Source organism: Elaeis guineensis, chromosome 13, assembly GCF_000442705.2.
Source record: "Elaeis guineensis isolate ETL-2024a chromosome 13, EG11, whole genome shotgun sequence".
NCBI classification, from domain to species: Eukaryota; Viridiplantae; Streptophyta; class Magnoliopsida; order Arecales; family Arecaceae; genus Elaeis; species Elaeis guineensis.
In genome coordinates this window covers 63,344,647-63,365,929 of record NC_026005.2, presented here as the reverse complement: position 1 = coordinate 63,365,929, position 21,283 = coordinate 63,344,647, and the positions used below count along the sequence as shown (strand labels likewise).

General features: G+C 36.3%; 1 protein-coding gene across 1 annotated transcript; it reads left to right on the top strand.

The window, feature by feature from the left end:
• The first annotated feature begins 240 nt into the window (after window positions 1–240).
• LOC105060693 (uncharacterized) lies at window positions 241–18,024 on the top strand. The gene is made up of 4 exons (XM_010944497.4): window positions 241–436; window positions 9,377–9,641; window positions 17,012–17,066; window positions 17,173–18,024. Exons 1-4 carry the CDS (start codon window positions 366–368, stop codon window positions 17,775–17,777), a joined length of 996 nt encoding a protein of 331 aa, XP_010942799.1. The 5' UTR covers window positions 241–365; the 3' UTR covers window positions 17,778–18,024.
• Window positions 18,025–21,283: the final 3,259 nt, after the last annotated feature.

The following is a 21,283-nucleotide window of genomic DNA, read 5'->3' as shown; positions in this document are numbered from 1 at the left end:
ATATACTTACTCATTAAAAATATTTCAGTCATTTCAATTTTAAAACACTAATTTTTGAATGACGTTGATGGTACGGGTATATACAAAAAAAATAATATATATATATATATAATAAATATTTTATTAGTACATATAAAATTATTAATTGTAGGAAGATGTTTACGTAAATTCGAACGAGTGGGAGGGTATAGTCGCAAAAAAAAACCTCAAAAAAAAAAAAAAATCGCACACGAGCGTCGGTAAGCACAAGTGTGAGCTGATCGAGCGAAGCGATAGACGAGAGGTGAAGCGACGGAGCCCTAGTTTCTCTTGTTTCGCAATCAGCGGAGAAGCCGAGACGGAAGAGGAGTGTGTCGGAGGCGGTCATGTCGTCTCGACGAGAGGGCCGCGATTCCCACGCCAAACGACCCCATTCCCGGTCCGAACGAGAATCCAGGTAACCCCCTCTCGCGATCGATCGATTTTTTTGTTCCTCTTTCGCATCGGTAGGGCCAGGGAGCAAGAGAGCCTTTCGAATCACTGAATTCTAATGAACCCATCTCGTTTTCGACCACCAATCCGATCCCTCGCGGTGTTAATTGGTTGTTCCTGTACTAATAGGTTGCGTGAACCGATGAATTTAAGCCGTTCCTGAAATGTATGAAGAAGTCGAATCTATGTCCGTGTTTGCTTGATATTTTCTTCACATTTGTCTCTGTAAAGAGAGATTCTCTTTTGGTTTTGTCGCAACAGAAGCCAATTCATGTTTAGATTTCTGCCTTGCCGTTTTATATTTCCACCAGGTTGATCAGCTTTTTCAAGTTTTTGGCTAGCATCAGCTAACTGTGCTCTCTTTCTTTTGTTCCTGAGATTCTCTAGATTTTTTTGATACATGAGTGTATCCATGGCTTTGTGATGCTTTACAAATTGAAAGCACTCACTTGAATTCTAAATAAACATGTAGTAGTATTAGATTTATCTCGTGAGAAAATATTGATTTCCCTGATCTTTAGAAATGGTTCAGATTTTTAACGGGATAATTGGGAAATTGGGTGTCAAAAAGTTTTCACCTTTTCATAGAGTTGTTTAATTCATATTGTTCAGACCACATTGTTTTCAGCTGGTCGCATGATTGGCCAGTTTATTTAGATGGAATATTGCAGTTCCAACCGAAAAAAAAAAAAGAAGAGCCAAGGCAAACCAGAATTGGCTCTGAAACCAAAATTTGAACTTGGGTTCAGGCACTATACATGTTGTTCAAAAAAGAGAAATATGAGGTGCCAATAAGAATGCTGAAGAATATTAACTAATAGAAATTGAGCTAATATAATATAACAGCTTGGTTTCAAGAGCTAGTTTAAGATTATAGCTTGGTTTCATGAATTTGTTGGTTGGTTTTCATGGCTTCCTTATAATCCTCCTCTTTGTTCTTTATGCTTTACTGCATCATTTGATGCAAAACCAAAAACTTAAAGTTTCAGATGATGGAAGCACTTTGATATGCGTAATCAATACATTGACATCCACATAACGCTTTTTCTAATGATTAATAACTATTGTTATAACTTAGTAGTTGCTAAGACTATCATCAATAGGGACCCTTGAGGCACTTTGCTTTCTGTCTGTTGATTTGTGGGTGTGAATGCGATCTGAGAGAAATGCATATCTGACATGATGAACTATTTTCATCTTTCAAAGATAGACACATGACTAATGCATGCTTGGACACTTTGGACAATGAAAGAGTTTTGATCTCTGTTGGTATTAGTGCTGCATGCATCTTTCAATCAATGCAATATTTCGAGGCTAGGTTTTAAAATTACATGGAATTATAAAGTTGAGAATGAGCTCGAAATAGTTGAAAAAGATGGGTGCAGGACAATTTTCTAAACTTTTCTGATTTCCATATTTTGCTATTTCTCAAAGACTAAACTTGGTGGAATCTCATTCTTTTAATGTGCTAACTGTTTGTTAAACATTTAAAAATTCCTTCTTGAAGGTTAAACTCACCTGAAACTCAGTCAGTGCTTGTTTATTTCCTCGGTCAATCAATGTTGAAAAGTTGATTTCTTTGATTGGGACTTCAGAGTTTTGAGTATATGGTTGGGGCGCAAGTTTCAGTCATATAAAAAGTCTTGCTTTAGTGCAAGCTGAAAAATATATACTACTCTTTCTTCTGGTAAAATGCACCAAATTCTTAGTTTACTCGGAAAGATTTTAAAGGGATAGGGGATGATTTAGGCTTCTACATGACCACCTTACAAGTGACCTTGTTTTTTAAGAAATTGAGTTTTTCTTGGATTTGTTGCTTGTCTTTGTATATAGGGAAGCTACATCTACAAATTTATGGCAATTTCCTTCACATACGAGGCCCAATATTCCCAAGAATTTATGGTGATTCTATATTTGTTTTACTTTTATTATTTATGATAATATCTTCTGCTGGATTAGTGACACAAAATCTCCTATTATTTTCTTTCTTTTCTTCCTATTTACAGTGATCTGCTATTTTTTGCAACTCATGTAGGATCCCCGTTATGAGCCCATTGGTTTAGCTAGTTGTTGATTACATATAAAATCTTGCTAGGAGCAATAACAAGCTGTTTGCAGAAACTGAATAATTTTTTGAAAGAAAATATTTTATAAAAGAGTTTGTAAACAAATTATCTCTTATAAGATTAAGAATTTTCTTTGAATATTCATCATCATAGAGAACAACTCACTCAATCAGTTTATTTATTCTCTGTAGGTTTTTTCTTGGAAGTTTCCTTTTTGTGAACTTATTTCATTATTAGCACTTATACATTTCATAGAGATATGCATATTGCCGATGAAGATTAAAAATTCTTTGATACAGTTAACTGTAACATGATGTTTTTGCTTACTAGATAGTGTGCACTAGGTTTATCAACCAGCCAAGTTAATGTTAGTTTAGAACTGCTTGTTTCCAGCTCAAAATCACAAGGGTGCTTGGCTCTGGATCAGCTTGAATAGTCATATTTTTATTTTTCTCAGCTTGAGCCATGGCTTATTTAGATCGTTGGTCTTTTCTAGACTCAAGCTGGGATGACTGCAGCTTACAAGATATTTGGACATGCTTAAGCCAATTCTGTTTTAGAGAAATCTTAACATTGATGACCAAACGTCATCCATGATAATTAAAGTAATTGATAAAATTAGGCATGTGCAACATGCATGATTGCAAAGATTCAGATCCCGGCAGCACGTCCCACGGGACTTCGGGATGGGATACCATCCTATGTGAGTATATGTCGAGACAGGGTTGTCCTGCCAACATCCCAACATCCCGATCGGAACATCTTGAGACATCTCCTGTCCCAAGTGTAAGGAAAAGGCGGGACGGTAGTGTGTCTCATTTAATGAGAAAACCGGGATAGCCTTGTCCAAGGGGATTTAAAACCTTGTATCATGATTGTTCAGCTAATAATAGTGGCTGCTATGTGTGGCTCCATCACAATCATTACAAGAGTTGAAAGTTTTCATGTGATGATGTTAAAGATACAGCTGCATGCATCTGAAAACAAATTCCAGGTTCTGAATTATCCAAGTACAGGCTGTTACTGTGTTCTCAATATATAGCATCTTAGTGTAATTTAAACTTGGTCATGAGGACCCTTTGTTGGTGGTATATTTATGTGTAATTATTGTTAAGAATCCTATCATCTGTGAGGAGCCTCAAGCCACTATAATTTTTATTGTTGGTTTGCAGGTTGTGATGCAATCTGAGCTATGGCATCATGTATGCTTATTCAGCTTTCCAAGATAGACACATGACCAAAGCATTCTTGTTTTGTTGTTATTAGTGCTATATGCTTTTAAAGATTGATATGATATTCCAATGCTAGGTTTAAGTTTGTATTGAATTGTAGACTGGAGGATGAACTTGAAACAGTATAAAAGACTGGTGCAAGACAGTTTTCTATGACCTTTGGATTTCTCTAGGAGTTATATTTAGGGTAACCTACATCCACAGATTTATCTTGATTTGCTTCAATACAGGGCCAACTGTTGCCAAGAAGATATGGTGATTTTAAATATGATTTTATTTCTATTAATTATGATAATATCTTTTACTGGATTACTGGTACTAATTCTCCTATTCTTTTCTTCCTTTTTATAATGATCAGGATTTTTTGCAACCTTTTTCATGTGGGACCCACTGACTTAGTTAGTTGTTGATCAAATATGCAATCTCTCTAGAAGTAATGATGAGCTCTCTAAAGAAGCTGAATAAATTTTTTAAATGAAAGTATTTCATAAAGAATCTGTAAAGAAATTATCTCTTATAATATTAAGTCTTTTCTTCAAGGATTTGTTCTTATAGAGAAAAACTCACTTGATAGGTTTATTTATTCGCTATGGGTTTTTCTTGGAACACATTGTGACCATCTTGACTATTGTGATTTTCAGTTTTGGTTTGCATCGTTGAAAGTTTCCTTTTGCGAATTTATTTCACCTGTAGTACTTGTACATTTTATGGAGTTAAGTCTTTTTTTCCCATCCAGAAATGCATATTGCCAGTGAAGATAAAAATTTTTTTCGATATTTGCTAGAGATAATTGCCAACATGATGTTTTCTCTTCTAAAAAGTACGAGTTACGGTGCATCAACCAACCAAGTTAAAAGCTTAGCTTAAGCTGCCTGTCTCCAACTCAAAATCTCAAGGATGCGTGGCTCTATCTCTTTTCTATTTTGTTACATTACAGCATGGCTTATTTGGATGTTCGGTCTTTTCTAGGCTCAAGCTGGGTATCATGCAGCTCATAAGATATTTATAAATGCTGAAGCCAATCCTGTTTTACACAAATTGTAGCACTTGTGACCAAACATCATTGGGGAAAACTAAAGTAATTAATAAAATTAGCCATGTGCAGTGCACATAATTGTTTAGTTAAGAATGCCCACAGCTATGTGTGGCTTCACCACAGCATATGAAGTTTCATGCCACTATTAGGGGTATAGCTGTCTGCATCTAAAGAAATATAAGTTCTAAATAATACAAATACAGGTGTTTTCTAGTAACTGTTATTTATTAGTGATTATGGGTATATATTGATTAGTAGTCTACGCTGGCATCTTCTTATAAATTAAACTTAGTTGAGCCTAGCGTAGCTTAGGTTCTATTGCGCTTAAGTTGCCAGAAGTGGGTGCAGGTTTGGGTGAGGGGAAGCAGCAAGGTTTAAAAGTTAGGGGGTGGAAGTATCTAGGAAGCAACCGTATAAGTTTATGTGTTTACAAACTATTATATATAACTTATTACAATTTTAACTTTTTCCTATGTTTAGAATGACCAGCTTGTAAAAATTTCTCTTTTAATAACCATTAAAATATGAACGTAAATTTGCAAAAAGGTACTTGTTGATAAATAAAGGACATTCTAAGATATCAGAGACCTTTTTGTCCAATTAATGCAGGGGTATGTAAACTTGTTAGAGCAGAGTTTGTCATGGATCAAACAAAGATGAACAAAATGAAGGAAGGAGATTGAGACTGCCTTGTCCACGTCTTGTGAAGCTAATGAATCATTGACTTTTTGTGCTTGTGCCCTCCTGATCTGATTGAAAGACCGGACACCACTTTTGTGTACAAGTGCCCCTACTGACCGATAGACCTGCTTAATCAAATGAGCTATGTATACTTTATTCTTGATATTTTTGTCTGTTGATGCAATCAAATAAAACAAATTAGCTGGGCATACTTCTATAACATAACATCAATTCCTTTTTCTTCCCTAGTGCATGTAATCTCGTTAAATAAATCAGCATGGTACCATGACCATCAACCCTTCTCTCATTGCTTCTCTCCTTTTGCCAGAGAAAGAAGGAATATCCATGTGTGCCAACCTAATCCTGCTCACTAATCTCGGAGAAAACATGACTTGTGGCCTCGAACCCCTCCCTTTCCCACTCTCTTCTCTCTCCCTCCCTCCCTCTGAAACCTAATGGCTTCAATCCTCTGAAAATGCAGCAAGCCAACAAAGCATCCCACTTCAGGAACCCGTTCCACCAGCCATGTCACTATTGCGCTCTTTATCCATTTGCCTATCATAGAAAAATATACCCCTGCCGTTATCACTTTAATCATCAGTTGATTGAATTCCTCCTCTCTCTCACCCACCTTGATAACTCGACATGATTTGTGTAGTTCTTTGGACTAGTAATTTGGGATGGTAAGATATGCATTTCCTAGCCAAATATGATTTGGAAGTACGGAACTGCAGTTTGGAGTTGGATGCAGTAGGGTTATTAGGCGGCTGTGTCTTCTAAGGCCTAAAAAACTCATGCATGCTCATAAGCCTGATATGTTCTCTTGTCTTAATAATTGTTGGAGATATTGTGTTCATGGTGCTAAGGCTAGCTTAAATGTTTGAAAGGTAACTCTCTAGGTGTAGTAACTAGTAACATTGTTGTCCCAATATGCATATCTCTAGCACTGTGAGTTGAGAAGACTTGATCATCTGAGGACCTAACTGTTTGGATGTGATAATTAGATGTGCACACATGGATTTTCTCTGGAACTGTATAACGTACCCCTTCATATTCTAATTTTCATATGGTGTGACCTGATTGATTAAAAGGTGCAGTGGAATTTTTCCAGACAATTTGATGCTGGATCTGGTCCACAATAGAAGAATGGTTGAGAGAGAATAATGCTGAACGAAGGATAAAGGAAGAAGATTTAATGCCCTAGGTATATGGTTTAGTGGATGATGGGGAATTCATTCTAGAAAGATGGTTTTAGATATAATAAGACACAAGATATAATTTAATATGTTCAATTTTAAAATGTTTTTTTTTCCCGCATATGATCTCTCCCTTTGTAGGTTAATGGTATATAAAGACTCCTTGTTTACATAATTTGGCATATCAAGACCTTCCTTTTCCCAGATTTTGCACTATAAGACATCACATTAACTTTCCATGAGCCATAGTGGTATATTTACTGCAAGCCCATTGGAGCTTCTGACAATTGTGCTATGCTATTTGTCAACACTGGTCTTCAAATTCAAATCTAGCAATTGTGGTAATGAGATGCTTGAATCCAACGATGCTAATGTCAGAAATCATGACTAGACAGTAGTTATAAGTTCAAAAAAATATGAGCAAAGAGAGGAATGGGAAGAAACACGATACCTAGTGTATTATAGCTGATGGAAAGTGAACTTAGGGTTCTATGTAGGAATTTCTGATATAAGGGAGATGTTGAAAAGAGGGGTCTTTATTTGCAATTTATCTATAAAGGGAGGGGTTATATGCAAAATAATCTTTAAGTTTGCACTTTGGTGACTAAAACTTAATTACCTACATCACATGTTGAAAACATGACTGATATTATTCAGTCACATATTAGGCTTGCACTGTATGCCACCGGCATTTGAAGACATGGAGAGCAACCCTAAAAATGATTTATAAACAAATTACTTATACAATTTCCCTAGGTGCTTCAAATTAGACCTTGAGTAACCTTTTTAGACTCTTATAGGAAATGTTGGAATGAGACCAAATAATAGTATATTCCACAAATATGGCAGAATAAGTAAAAATTCCTAAATGATTCCCAATAACTGATCTCACAGGCATTGCAAATTTATTCATAATCATTGTTGATGGAGAGAAACCTTAGTTTTCATAAGTTGTCTATATGGGTCAGCTTGTCATATGCACCAGTGATGGATATCTCTGATGGCAATGATGCTGTAATGCACATGCATCCACTTGTGAATACTGATTTTTTGCATCATAGTTTTTCATAGCCATAAATTAGTTTTCCATATTTCAAATTTTCTTGTACTTTGATATGTTAAGGTTCTTGACTTTTATAAACTTGCGTTTGGTTTCTGTATCTGCATGTATGTGCATACATATTTTGTTGTATAGATATATAAATGACACACCACTCTCCCTCAGGTTGATCTGACTGATTTTCGTGATATATTTTTCAAATTTAATTGCTCTATTGCTGTGTAATTTCATTTGTTTTAAGGCGTCGTATGTTTCATTCTTTTAGTTCTGTTGCTTAGTTATGTTTTTATGTTATTAAATGATAGAGACACCTCATTATGGACAACATCCCTCGAGTACAATATTCTCATAATAATAATTATGTTGCAAATTGTGACCATTGACAGTGGACTTCATGGATAAACAAACTTTTGGAATGAAAGTGTTTGTAAATCAAAACAAAAAATCATGATAGTGATATTCTTGTGTCTTTATGCATGTCTGCATGCATGCATGTATAGTTCACCTTCCTTACATATTCTGTTTTGAATCTTTTGTAAGAGGAATGGCATTTTTACTTTTTTAGTTTCTTTTCCCTCTGCTTTTCTCACTTGTATTTCTGATAATCATGCTTTGTTCTTCTTTTTCCCGCTTCATTTTTCACTTGTGGTCATTCCTGATGGTCATTCTTCTGATTGTTAGATAGACCCGAGTTTAATTTTTATTCTCATTTGTCAGTATGCCTGTTCTTAGAGTTTCTAATCTGCACTGTGCTGGTTTTAACCATTAAGTGCCACACTGGATGCTTTGGCTTGTTTTTTCCTTGGCATGAAACCTTAGTATGATTTGTTTTTAATCTTAACCCCCTCTTGACCATTTTTCTCAACTTTAGCCCTAGATAGCATGATCGTTGTGTCAAACTTCATTTTATTGTGTACCAGTTTTGCACAAGGAAGCAGATTTTCTAACTGTCAAATATTCTTTTTGCACACTGTGGTTGTCATGGTTACAAAAATTTGGATTATAGTATCATACATTAAGGTACCGGAACATGTTCCTACTTGTAGGTAAAAAGTGTTTTAGCTTGCCTTTATTTACCCCTTTTTTTTTTAAACTGTCTGATATATCATACTAAATTGCTAATCATTAATTTTGTTTGATCCAATCTTTGTATCTGAACCTCTACTGTGTTAGCCTTGCTGCTGAATATTGTTGTTAATTTTTTATTTAAAGATTCTGTTATTCTTTTAATTTTCTTTAAAGCTTAAATGATCAGAATGCCGCATGGATTAAAATCTTGATAATGTGTGGTCTGGATTCTGAGCTGTGCTAGGATTTGATTAGGGCTTCAGAAGATATTGTGTCTGAGCTTAAAAGCACTTTTTGTTCCTAAAAGAGTATGCGGGGGCTTATATGCTACCTATCATGCTAGGATTAACTTAAAATCTTGTAAAACTAATGGGCTGCTAACAATGGCAATTAACAGTTTGTAGATTGTAAAATAGAATCCCTTCCCTTTTTAGAAACCCTTAGAGTTTGTCTATTTTGTGCTCTTGCCATCTTTTTGCCACGAGATGCAATTTTCAGTTCCAACACCTTGGTCTGACAGAATGACATGAACATTAATTTGTCTTTACTTGCTATATGGTATGTAGTCCAAAGAAAACAAGAAGAGATGGAAAACCTGCAACAGAGAGAACATATCGTGATTTGGATGCTGATGGCACAGCCGATCAGGATCAAAAGCAACGTAGGCGTCTGCAAGATGTTTTGCCGCTTGAGGCCCCTCCAGCAATCGAAACCAAGTTGCAGCCTGAAACTGTAAAACAGGGTTCAGACAGAAAGATTGGTGAAATCTCTGATGGCACCAAACACTCTTCTGACCCAGCTGAAGTGCCACGTTCTCGTTCTTATTTTCAGGTGGACATCCATTTTATAACTTATGAAACTGTTTCTTTCTTTAAAAGAAACTGTATCCTCCCTCCGTTTAATACAACAAATATTTTTGTTTTCTCTCCTGTTAAGATATAAGCATCTCCTGTGACGTAAAGCCCATGCATGTTCACTATCAGTTGCTTCAGCATGTTTCCCAACTAATGCAATTGAGTGTTTCTTTTGAATGAATAATCTAATCTTTGAGTGCTTTTTCTATAGTTTAATTTAATACTTCAGGTGATAATAATTTATCTTCATGGACCTTAATGCTTGTGATGGCCAGCTTGAAGTTAGGTTTTTTCAATTGTCAAGTATGGCTTGTTTCTTAAAGGCTGAGTTTGGTTGTCAAGTAAGTTAGCCTGGAGTAAATGAGTTTACGTGCTCCTAGCCCACTTTACTCCAGAATGACCAATATTTTGAACTTGGTGCCTTAGACCAAACTGTTATCATGGCGTGGTGTTGGTTCCTGTCTCGACCTTGATTCAACAGTGGTCGTACCAGCCCCCAAATATAATCTAACTAGTTATTTTCCTTCTTTCTGAAGCGCCTAACTAAACCATCCTCTTCCTCTCGGCAATTAGAGGTGGCAATTTATGACACAACCCTCGACCTCCAAATGACTCACTTTAAGCATGTTCGGGTTTGACATAAATGGATTTGGGTCACAAACAGGTCAACCCATCTAGACCCATTTATTGAATGAATCGGGTTCAGATTGTGACCTTGGAATTGTTTTATCTGGTTTGACCCATAAAATAATTGGGTTAGATTATCCGTTTAAGACTTGTTTAACCCATTTAAAACTTGCTTAATCCATTTCTATCCCGTTTAATCTAATCCATTTATCCTGTTTCACCAATTTAAATCCGTTTAATCTATTAAAAATTCACTTAGGCTGTTTAACCTGACTTGACCTATTTACTAAACAGGTTGTGCGAGCGGGTTCAATTACTTGTTTAATAAATAGTTTGGATTTAGATTTGAATTTTGACCTGTTTAAGAAACAGGTTGCAAGTTTTAGCAAATTTTTTACCTAACTTGAATCCAACCCAACCCGTATCTGACTCGATCCAACCCAATTGCCATCCCTACTGCCAATCATAGACTCTCCTTTTCCTCTCCCCGCCTCCCTTGCCCTCTTACCTCTTATGATCTAGCCATGCCATCTAGAAGAAGAGAAGGCCTTCTTTGATGGCGCATCACCACCTTGTATCCCTTCTAGGTTGGGTCTTGCTGCCATAGCTCCCCTCTCTAGCTGCACTTCCTCTTGTTGTCTTTTTTTTTGGCCATGCTACCTCTATTTCCTTCAATCTAGCTTTGCTATCTTTGTTCTGTATGGATGTGTTAGAGCTATCCTCATTCCAATTGAATCGGATTGCACCGCCTCAGGTTTTGCCATGACCCCTCTGTCAACCAAGGGAACAGGTTAAAGATCGAGAAAGAAGGGAGTGAGAAGGGAAGATGTCCGATATTGTTCCTTTTTTGTTTTGGATAGGTTGACATGTTTTTTACTCGAATGCTTCAAACAATTAAACTATCCGATTCACTGAGTCAAATGGGCTTTTGATAATTTTGGGGTTTTATTTTGCCCCACAATATTTGTTGGGCTTGATGGTTGACCTTGTCAACCCATTTAGGTCAAAGAACATTTGAATAAACTACACCTTGTACTATGGAGTAAGTTTAAGTGGAAAAATAGCTCTAATTTTCAAAATACTGATTTTGTCCTCAGAATAAATAGTCTTTTTTTCTAGTATTTGGTAGGTTAGAGTAAAGGGGCTGTATTCCACTAGCAAAATGCATCCTAAGGATTCAGTTCTAATGTTCTGACATAATTTTTTGTGCCTGTGGAATCTTTTGAGATGGCATTTCCACAACATTTTTCTCTTAGTAATAAGCAGGTTCTTCTTGATTCCTATGTAATGGAATTATTTAACAACATTTTGAATGATTAAAAGAAAAATGCATTGCATATGATCCTAATCACATTGCACCTAGCAAGAGTGATTGACACACAAACTACACATGTTGACTCCTTCAATATAATCTTCTAACACATTAAAGGGGAGTTCATAGCCTCCCCTTGGTGACATGTGTCGCCTATTCAGGGGTGTTTTGAACTCCCCATATATAGTAAGAGAAAAAGGAGGAAGTCTGGGCAAAAAAAAAAAAAGTTCAAAGCCTATTCTTGGTGACACGGTTGCCTATTTATGTGGTTCTGAACTTCCATGTGTATAGTAGAAAAGGGGGAGAGGGACATGAATAGTAGACTTAAAGCCTCTATGTACGGTAAGAGGAAAAAGTGGTATACTCTTTATGTACTATTTGTATTGTAGGTGGGATTGACTGCATTTTTTTCAAGCAATACAAAGCATTAAATATAGATAAAGGGGAGTTCAAAGCCTCCGCTTGGCAACACATGTTGCTTATTTAGGGGGGTTCTGAACTCCCTATATACAGTAAGGAAAAAGGGGTAAGGCAGGGCGAAAAAGGTTCAAAGCCTATTCTTGGCAACATATATCGCCTATTTATGGGGGTTCTGAACTCTCTTGTGTATAGTAGAAATGGGGGGAGGGATATGAATAGTAAACTCTGAGCCTTTATGTACAGTAAGAGAAAAAAATAGTATATAGTAGATATATTATTTGTATTATAGGTGGGATCGACTACATTTTTTTCGGGTAGTACAGAGTATTAAGTATGAATAATGATGGAATTGGGGATAGAACTCGACATCCTAGCAGGAATTGGGCCGTGGCATGTTGTTATCACCATGGAAGGACAAGCAAGCAGCTTGCACTGCATGTTGCACCATATCATCATCTGCATCGGGATCCATGTCAGCAACCTGTTCAATCAACAGAGAGAGGGAGGGAGAGAAGGGATGCATGTGGGTCAAAGAGAGAAGGGATGTTATCCAATGGTGACACCATGGGGAGAGAGGCGATGGGCTAAGTAGTGCTGAGGAAGGAGAATGTGGCACTGAGGGCTGCAGCACAAGGGTTCAAGCAACGGTGAAGAATGTGGCATCATGGGACCCGAAAGGTAAGGTGAGGAGCACAATGTGCAAGTTGTCAATCGAGCCCAGGGCGGACAATGTTGCATGGCAAAGATTGGGGACGCATGTTGAAGAGTGGTTAGAATAGGGAGCGGCAAAAATAAGCTAGCCTAGCCCTGTTAAGAGCCATGATCACGAGACCTTTTCATTAGTAAAATAGTCAGGCATATGGGGGCCACTCTTTGTACATTGCATCTTTTCACCCCTTCTAATAAATCCTGAATGGTGGCTTCCCAATTCATCACACAAAAAGAAACAAAGACTGAAAAAGCTAGCCTACGCACACACACACACACACTAGAGCAACAACCCTCACAAACTTCTTCCTCAAATGATTTTTTTTTTTGTGGGATCAATGGCTGCCGCATCCAAGACAGCAACCTCCCAGTAAACTAATGAGAGAGCAAAATAATTAAAAACTAAATTAATAAAAAAGGAATATCCTAAACCTACCCTATTCCATAGAACTTTGCTGACCCAATTGTTCTTTCAATCCTCTAAGTCTTGTTTCATATACCGGTCCAAAAAAATTAACATTCATGTAAGGTTCTAGAACAAAATTATATGCTATATGTTTTTTAGTTGACAAAAAAAAATTCACAATATTTAGATTATTTTCTTCACATTTTAAACAACCCTGCTGCAGAGCTTGGGTCCCACACTAGTCGAACATTAAGAGACACTACTAATCAACAACAAAGTCCTGTTCAAGATATATTTGGAACATATATGTACACATTACAATTGTAAAACAGTCATGGTAGCTCATATGAGTATGAACTGCAATATTTTGTTTGTCCATGCCCCCCTCAATATCTATTAGCTTATTAAAGATGGTATTTTAGCACTGCTCTTGGTAATTGGGTCGATATGTACCTGCATTTAGAATTATCAGTTGTATTTGGAAATTATTTGAGCGGCTAAAAGTTTGGAGTGGCATCATTAACCATCTTAAATATGTCACTCATTTGCTCATAGAGGGTTGAGGTTGCATGCTTCATGGGGAATGCCATTATTAACCATCTTAAATATGTTACCTCTCATTTGTTTTTATATGGTTGAGGTTGCATGCTTCATGGCAGTCCATTTTGTGCTATGTCGTCATTTGTTTGAAGGATCAGTTTGTTCTCCTAGCACTATGTTATTTTTGGTTATCATTTTCACCATTAGAAGTGGCATTGTGATCCATGGCTGACTGATTGTATGGGTTACTTGACACCATCTAGTGTTTATTCTTGATATTTTGCAACTCTCCTTCTTTGGTCTGCAATTGTTTGACCAATTTTTTATGCTCAGTGGGCATGTGATGCAACATGATGATGTTAATAGTTGGCTCCCTGTCACATGTATATTTTATTGATGGAACAAACTTTAAATTCGACTATACTTTTTGTCAATTGGGAGCCATCTGCACAACCTTTCAGTTTTTTATTCTCCATCTGATCGAAGATTATAGGCTATGAATGGTTGAGGTGAGAATTAAAAGGCCCACAACATTTTTGAATATGTTAATTATGCAATGTAGCCATAAAAAAACACATTGAATTCTAAAAACATAAGTGCATATGAGGGGGAAAATCAAGAAAGGAACTGGATGAGTAAATACTGTAGTAGAGTTAGATTACATTGGTATATACAAGTGTCATTTGGATAATCTGTCCATGAATAAAAGATGAATTAATACACCTCTGAGTCTTATGGAATGGGAATTCAGACTATTAGAAACTGAAGATGCCAAAAAAGGAAAAATCTTATTCATAAACTAATAAAAAGTGCAAAAATGAAGGGAGTAAACTTCTTAAGCATGCTAGAAACATCAATATGGTAGCTACAGATAAAATGATTTAAGAAGTTAGCTGCTTTTCTTTCTATTCAAGGCCTATATCTTTTTGTCAGATTTTTTGGATTTTGTTTATCTTGTATTGAATAAAAATGACTTTTGATACCCTAATTTCAAGCTTTTGTCGAGTCATAATTTTTGAAACCTGATGAAATTTGGTTAATTTCTGTCTCCATACAATATATAACATTAGATTAATGTAGGTAGTTTCTACAGATTTGAACACAATTTTAAGCCATTATGTCAGAACTTACATATATAGGCTCTGTAATATGCAACCCATGTATAAACTCATTCAGAGAATAAAATAGTGCATATAAATAGCACATGAAGTATTTAGCGAGAATGAAGATTGAATTTGCTTTTCAAGAAATGCCTAAGCTTTCACCACTTTATCTCCAAGTTTAAAGCTCAAAAGTTGATATAACATTAAAGTAGCAGTCCACAGTGACTACTGTGATTAGAGAGTTCCAAATAGAAGTAGGATGCCTCATGGGGCCATGGTTGATACTCGATAAAATTGAGGGTCTACCACCCTATCTAGCCAGTTTTATTTTTCTTTTTTGCCCCCCTTTTATCTTTTACCTTTTTCCTGTCTCATTGGATTTTCTCTTTGCATTCCTTTTTTTCTTTCCCTCTGTTTCCTCCCCTTCTTGTAAGTTCTTTGTATCTGAATCTGTCATCTGCAAACCTCCTTGGCTGCAGCATGAGGGGCATTTGGCTTTTTATGCTGAAAGGTGAGAAAGACAGCGGGCAGGCCCATGATGCTATCTTGCCTTTTATTGCTAATGCGTATAGGCTCTATCCCCTTAACCCAAAACATGAATTGAACCTGGTCAAAACAATTGCTGTGAGATGGTAAATCTCAATTGCAATCACTGGATGAAAACAGCTTAAATCTTACACTTGAGTCCATCAAACATAAACTAAATCACGGAAGGACATTCCTAAGCTCTTAAAAATGTCCCTAATAGATAGATCAATTTCAATTGAAAGAACACACTAAACCTAGGGTTGAACTGAAGTGCCCATTATCAACCTTTTATTGTTACAAGTGTATGATCTTTAGTCTGGCCTACATCATCAATGCTGGAACATGTTGCAGGCTCCCTCTAACCATGGTTTGCAAACTTGGTTTTAGTTACGGTAAATTGTACTGGAAAGATCCTCATCAAATCCAGGACGTTTGCATGAACAAGAGTCAGTGTACACTAAAATAAAATTTGGGGCTGTAAATGAAGAAGCTATAACAAAGATGCAGAAAATTAGCATTCTGCAAACAATGCTCTTGGCCATCAACATTGTTTCCACTATTGCTGCCTTCATCGCTAGTCACAGTGTCCAAGCAAATTAATAATTTTTTTTCGCTGCAACATTGTCTTTTACTTTTCCTTTTGACCAAGCAATGGTATCTTCACTTTTTCATTCTAAACAATTTCTTTCTTTTCTTTTCACTCATATCTCCATAATATCAGCTTTCACTGGTTTTATAGTGATAAGGAAGTTCCATTGCTCTTGGCACACAACTTCATTGCAGATTCTTGAAGTTTCTGATAGAATCCTTTCTTGCAAGCCCGAAATATATTTAAGAGGGAAAAATAGGGGTCTTTAAAGTTTAAACTATTCAAGATTTATCCATTTCACTTAACAAACATGCTTTTACCTTTTAAAGTTATTCCATGATCAGGAATGCCCCAAAATATCCTCTGATGGTAAGAAACTTCCATATTTTTGTTTTCTCGTGGGAGGATGGAGAGTGCCCCCATGGTGAGGCAAGTATCATTTCACAAGGTACTTGATGATTGTATGAAGGTGCTATCATGTACTTCATTTTGCTAATCAGTGATTATATTCTCGCAGAAAATCTAGGTTTTAATAAAAGTACTTCATGTTTATAATTGTGATTTCAAGGAATTACTCATTGTGAGGTGGGGGAACCAACAGTCCTGCTAGCCTAGATTAGTGGAAGAAAATATGCAGTGTGGAAACTAATTTCCTTACAGCAGAGGACTAATACAAATACCGTGGCTTTTTTAGAATACATTGGTGGGTAGTCACCTAAAGAACTCTTGTTTGAATATGAGTATCTTCAAGATCCACCATAGTGCAATCATAAAAATTGTGTCACCAAATCCCCTGGATATGGATGACCTGACTCTGGTACTTCATTTCATACTTTTTGGTTGTCATGTATAAAGTTCTTGACTCTAAGTGCCTTATATTACACTTGCCTTTTTTATGTTATTCATGTTGTTTATATGCATTGTTGACACCACCAATATTTGGTTGCAGAATAAATAATCTAAGAGTGCCGGGCTAACTGATAGAATTATTTACTTACTGTTGTCATTTGTTATATGCAAACCATATTTTTCTCCTGATGTAGTGGGATTCTTGTTTTGTACCCATGCCTTCAATTGTCTCATTGTATATAACAATTTTAGGCTACCTATGCAGCATGATGAACGTGGCAGTTCTGGGCAAGGTGGTCGAAGTTACCGCAAATCAAATGGTGATTAACCATTGTGTTCAACGGTGTTTTTGTTTAGATTCCCTGTTTCTTCGTGCTCATGTATCTCTTTCTTAATTTGTTTAGTGGTGTATATGATTTTTCACAGATCATGGATGGTGGAGTGATCCAAAGGACCAATCTGGTGATAGGGTTAAAGACAAGGCTGAGGCTCATGATTTGCAGAAAAAAGATGAGAGGACCCGAGCACGTGCAGTTGAGAATAATATATGGAAACATGATGGATTCTTTGAACTGGAGGCTGAGAAACCACCTGCCAGAAAAAGACCAGCATTCAGGGAACAGAAGATGCCGGCAGAATCAGAATCTGCGGCAGCTGCCGTAGGGTCAGAATCAAAGTTACCTCATCGTGATCAACCTGTTTCAGGTTCTTCAAGAAGGGAAGAAAGGGGTGGTTATTATTCCCGTGGACTGGATAAGCCTGACAGACCATTCAACAGAGCTGATGAGAGAAATGATAGGAGGGGAGATGTGCATAGGGCTGGCTATCAATCAAGGGATAGGTTTGGTGGCAGGGGCATGAGGGGGAGGGAAAGGTTCAATGGAAGGTATGGTGAGAGAAACACCTACCGCCAAGGCGGTTTTCAGGTAGAGAAATGGAAGCATGATTTGTTTGACGAAGCAAACAGGAGCCCAACTCCAAAGAACGAGGAAGAGCAGATTGCGAAGGTTGAAGCATTGTTATCATTGTAGTGCTTGTTTGTGTTAGTCTGATGGATTGATTGTGTATCTGATGTTCCTTGTAGCAGTTGACAAGCTGAACTGGGTTCATACTCGTTGTTGCCTGTTCATTCTCTCAAGTAGTTTTGTGATAGTGATCTTTAAATGTAATGCATTTAGCATGTCCAAAAGCAAAATCATCTTCATATTTCTTGAAACATTTACCAAAGAGGCCATTCAAGTTTCTAAAAGAGTGGATTGGTTTGAACAGTTGATCGCATGTAGATCTTGTTAATCCTGTGATTCTTGGCTCCATTTTTTCTTCCCTGTTTTGCTAATCCTGTGATTCTTGGCTCCAAATTTGTCTTCTTGCTATTTGGTCATTTCATTTTATTTGATGAACACCCTAATGTTTCAGAAGGCATTGATCTATGTGAAACTGTTGGGCAGTTATTAATCCCTTATGGTACTGTTAAATTTGTGATTCTCTGCATATTCAAAAGTTGCAAAAGGCAAAAACTCGGTTATGGAAGTTAGAGCATTGTTACCAATCTTTAGCCAATTAGAGCATCATCATTTCGTTTCTGGATTCTACTGCTTATTTACATAGCAAATGTTTATTGGCTTGTCTGCGTTTATGGAATATTTGTTGTTGCAGTACCCATCCATTCAGATATTGTGCTGTGATGGAAGCTTGACACTTGAAATCTGTTAATGTCTCCCTGGGGGCTGTGCTTGCTGTCCTTGTGGTACCGTCTATAGAATGCTGTTTTTAAGTTCCATTGGAACAACTCGTGTGCTAATGCTTTGGATCCCCATGTATTGCAGCAATTTTCAGTAGTCACATCAATCCTCACTTCTAATGTAGCTTTGTCGACTTTGGATTTTTCCTAGCATCAATCGTGGAATTGTTGTCATAAAGTATACCACTTAAATCTCCTTCCTTTTTCGCCCTTAAACAACTCAAAGGGTAACCATTTGTTTCGCAGCATCCAAAACCTCTTGTATGACCAAACTGTGTCCACCTTCTAAAGCTTTTATACTGTATGATTGCATCAGTTCCTTTGAATTCTTGTATGACAGTATCGGAATGTCTGCCTTCAAATGGGGTTCTAAACCTCTTCATATTTAAAAATTTGGACTAAAACCTCCTAAAGAATGTTAGGGTTACCTGGGCTATGCCCAACTTGAGAGCACCCTCGTACATGTACATTGACATCCACTATGGCCAGCAATCTTCGAAGATCTTTGGCATTGTGTGATTACACAAACATATTTTACACAGGATCCATGAATTATTCCTAAAATTGATACCATGGGATCATCTTTAATATCACAGCTTAATGGCCGTGCAGGCCTAATGTTGTTCTATGAAGGAATTGTTATACGAGGTGTAGCTTTAAAAGCCGGTCACAACAAGAAAAAGGCCTAAGACTAGATTTTTAAAGCCATCTATACTCTTCAAGAAAATATAGTGGAATGGGGCCCATATCCTGGCCCGATTGGTCCATATAGTCATCACTTCCGGCACACATCACTTCCAACCCACATTTAATGTATGTAGATTAATTTTTTCGTTTAAAAATTTTATACGATGAAAATATCTCAGTCCTTTGATTATGACATCCCTTCACAAAAATTATAACACCCCTTAAAAAAAAAATTATAACACCCCTGTCCTTTGGCAAAGATTACGACATATTATGACACCCCCTTCATAAAAATTATGACATCCCTTCAAAAATATAATGACATCTGTTTTTGATTTTTTGTTTAGTATCGGGGTGTCATAATTTTCATAAAAGGATATCATAATTTTTAAGAAGAGATGCTATAATTTTGTTTCTGCATATATTCATCATTTTTTTTTCTTCGTGGCGTATTATGACATTCTGAGAATTATAATTCAGACCATGGATGATAGGAAATATTGGTAGGAGTTAATGCCTTCGGTTTTTTTTAAAAGGGTGTCATAATTTTTGTGAAGGGGTATCATAATCAGAGTAGGAGTATTTTCATCATACAAAATTTTTATACGAAAAAGATGATTTGCAAGCTTAAATGTATGTTAAAAAGTGATGACTATATGAATCAATCGGACAAGACAGTGTGCTCTACGTCGGATTTTCTACACCGTCAATGGTGCACAAAAAATTTCATTACTTCTGAAGTGGGTTCATTTTGGACAACAAAAAGAGATGGACTCCGCATATATTTTGCTATTCTTTTAAAGCTTTTATAATTTCATTGCATTGGATTTTTTTAAATTTTTTATCAAGCTGCATATTGAATTCTACTCTCATATTTAAAGAATAATGCCCACCATACTGTTGTCTTCCACTGATGCTTGACATAGGAGTGGCAATTATGAGATGAACTATCAACCTCACTTGCAAATGACTGAGTTTAAATAGGTTCGGTTTGAGATACATAAATTTTGGTGATAAATGACTTAACCCATTTAGTTAAATGGGTTGGATTCATATTTGGACCTTTGATCTATTTATAATTATTCTGGATTATAGTCTGATCCATTTAATTTATTTAAAATTTATTTAACTTATTTTTATCCTATTTAATCCAACCTGCTTCACATATTTGACTAATTTAAATCGATTTAATTCATTAAAATTTTACTTAACCAATTTAACCTAATAAATAGGTTATGCTGATTGAATTGAGTTATGTATCTAATAAAAAATTTATATTTATATCATAATTTTTAACTTGTTTAATAAATAGATCGGATTGATGTAGACGAATGATCTAATTGTATACAACCTAACTTATATCCAATACAACCCAACCCAAATAGCACCCTTAGCTGGCAAGAAAATTAATGTAAATTGAAAATTTTATCCCTTAAGTTGGTTCATTGGATTAAAAGAAGGGGGTGCTAAGGAACAAGGAGAGGTGAATATTTTAGCTGGTTTAAATCCACCGTTGAGCTGGTGGGTCCAATCGTGAAGCAACATATGCAAATATGTGTATGTCTTTTTCTTTTCCTTCTTGTTTGTCTTTGCATGCATTGCTTTATGGTTGGACTGGTTTTGCCAGTTCAATAGTGAACCTGGTTCGATAAATAATTTTCCTAAGGAGAAAGCACTAGCATTAGAGTCAATAGAGATAAAGTCCAAGTTGGGGGAGGGACCCGGGTGGAAGAAGTTGATAATGTGGGTAGAGGCGAGATTGCAAGCCACGTCGCCCATAAATAGCACTAGCATCAGACTAAGGTCAAAAGGAACCAGGGTAGTGAGATAGTACCGGTCCAGCGGACAAAAACAAGGAGCACCAGCACTGTCACTACTCTTGTTCATTATTGTCTACTTCGAATGACTTATTTAGTTTAAGGGTACATTTGGTTTATGATCGAAATCATAATTGGAATTGAATAAAATTTAAATATCATAAGAGAGTAGAGATTGAATTTTAGAAGATTTTGATATTTTCGTTTCTTTTGAAATCAAAATAAAAATAGTATCTTTCTCAGTCAAATAGTTAGAATGAGAGCCATTCATTCTCATTTTTATTCTATAGTT

Bases quoted from the DNA above. Each gene is read 5' to 3' on its own strand.
- LOC105060693 (XM_010944497.4), top strand. From the start codon at position 366: ATGTCGTCTCGACGAGAGGGCCGCGATTCCCACGCCAAACGACCCCAT. The intron at 437-9,376 runs GTAACCCCCTCT...TATGGTATGTAG, and splicing joins CGGTCCGAACGAGAATCCAG to TCCAAAGAAAACAAGAAGAG. The intron at 17,067-17,172 runs GTGATTAACCAT...GATTTTTCACAG, and splicing joins AAGTTACCGCAAATCAAATG to ATCATGGATGGTGGAGTGAT.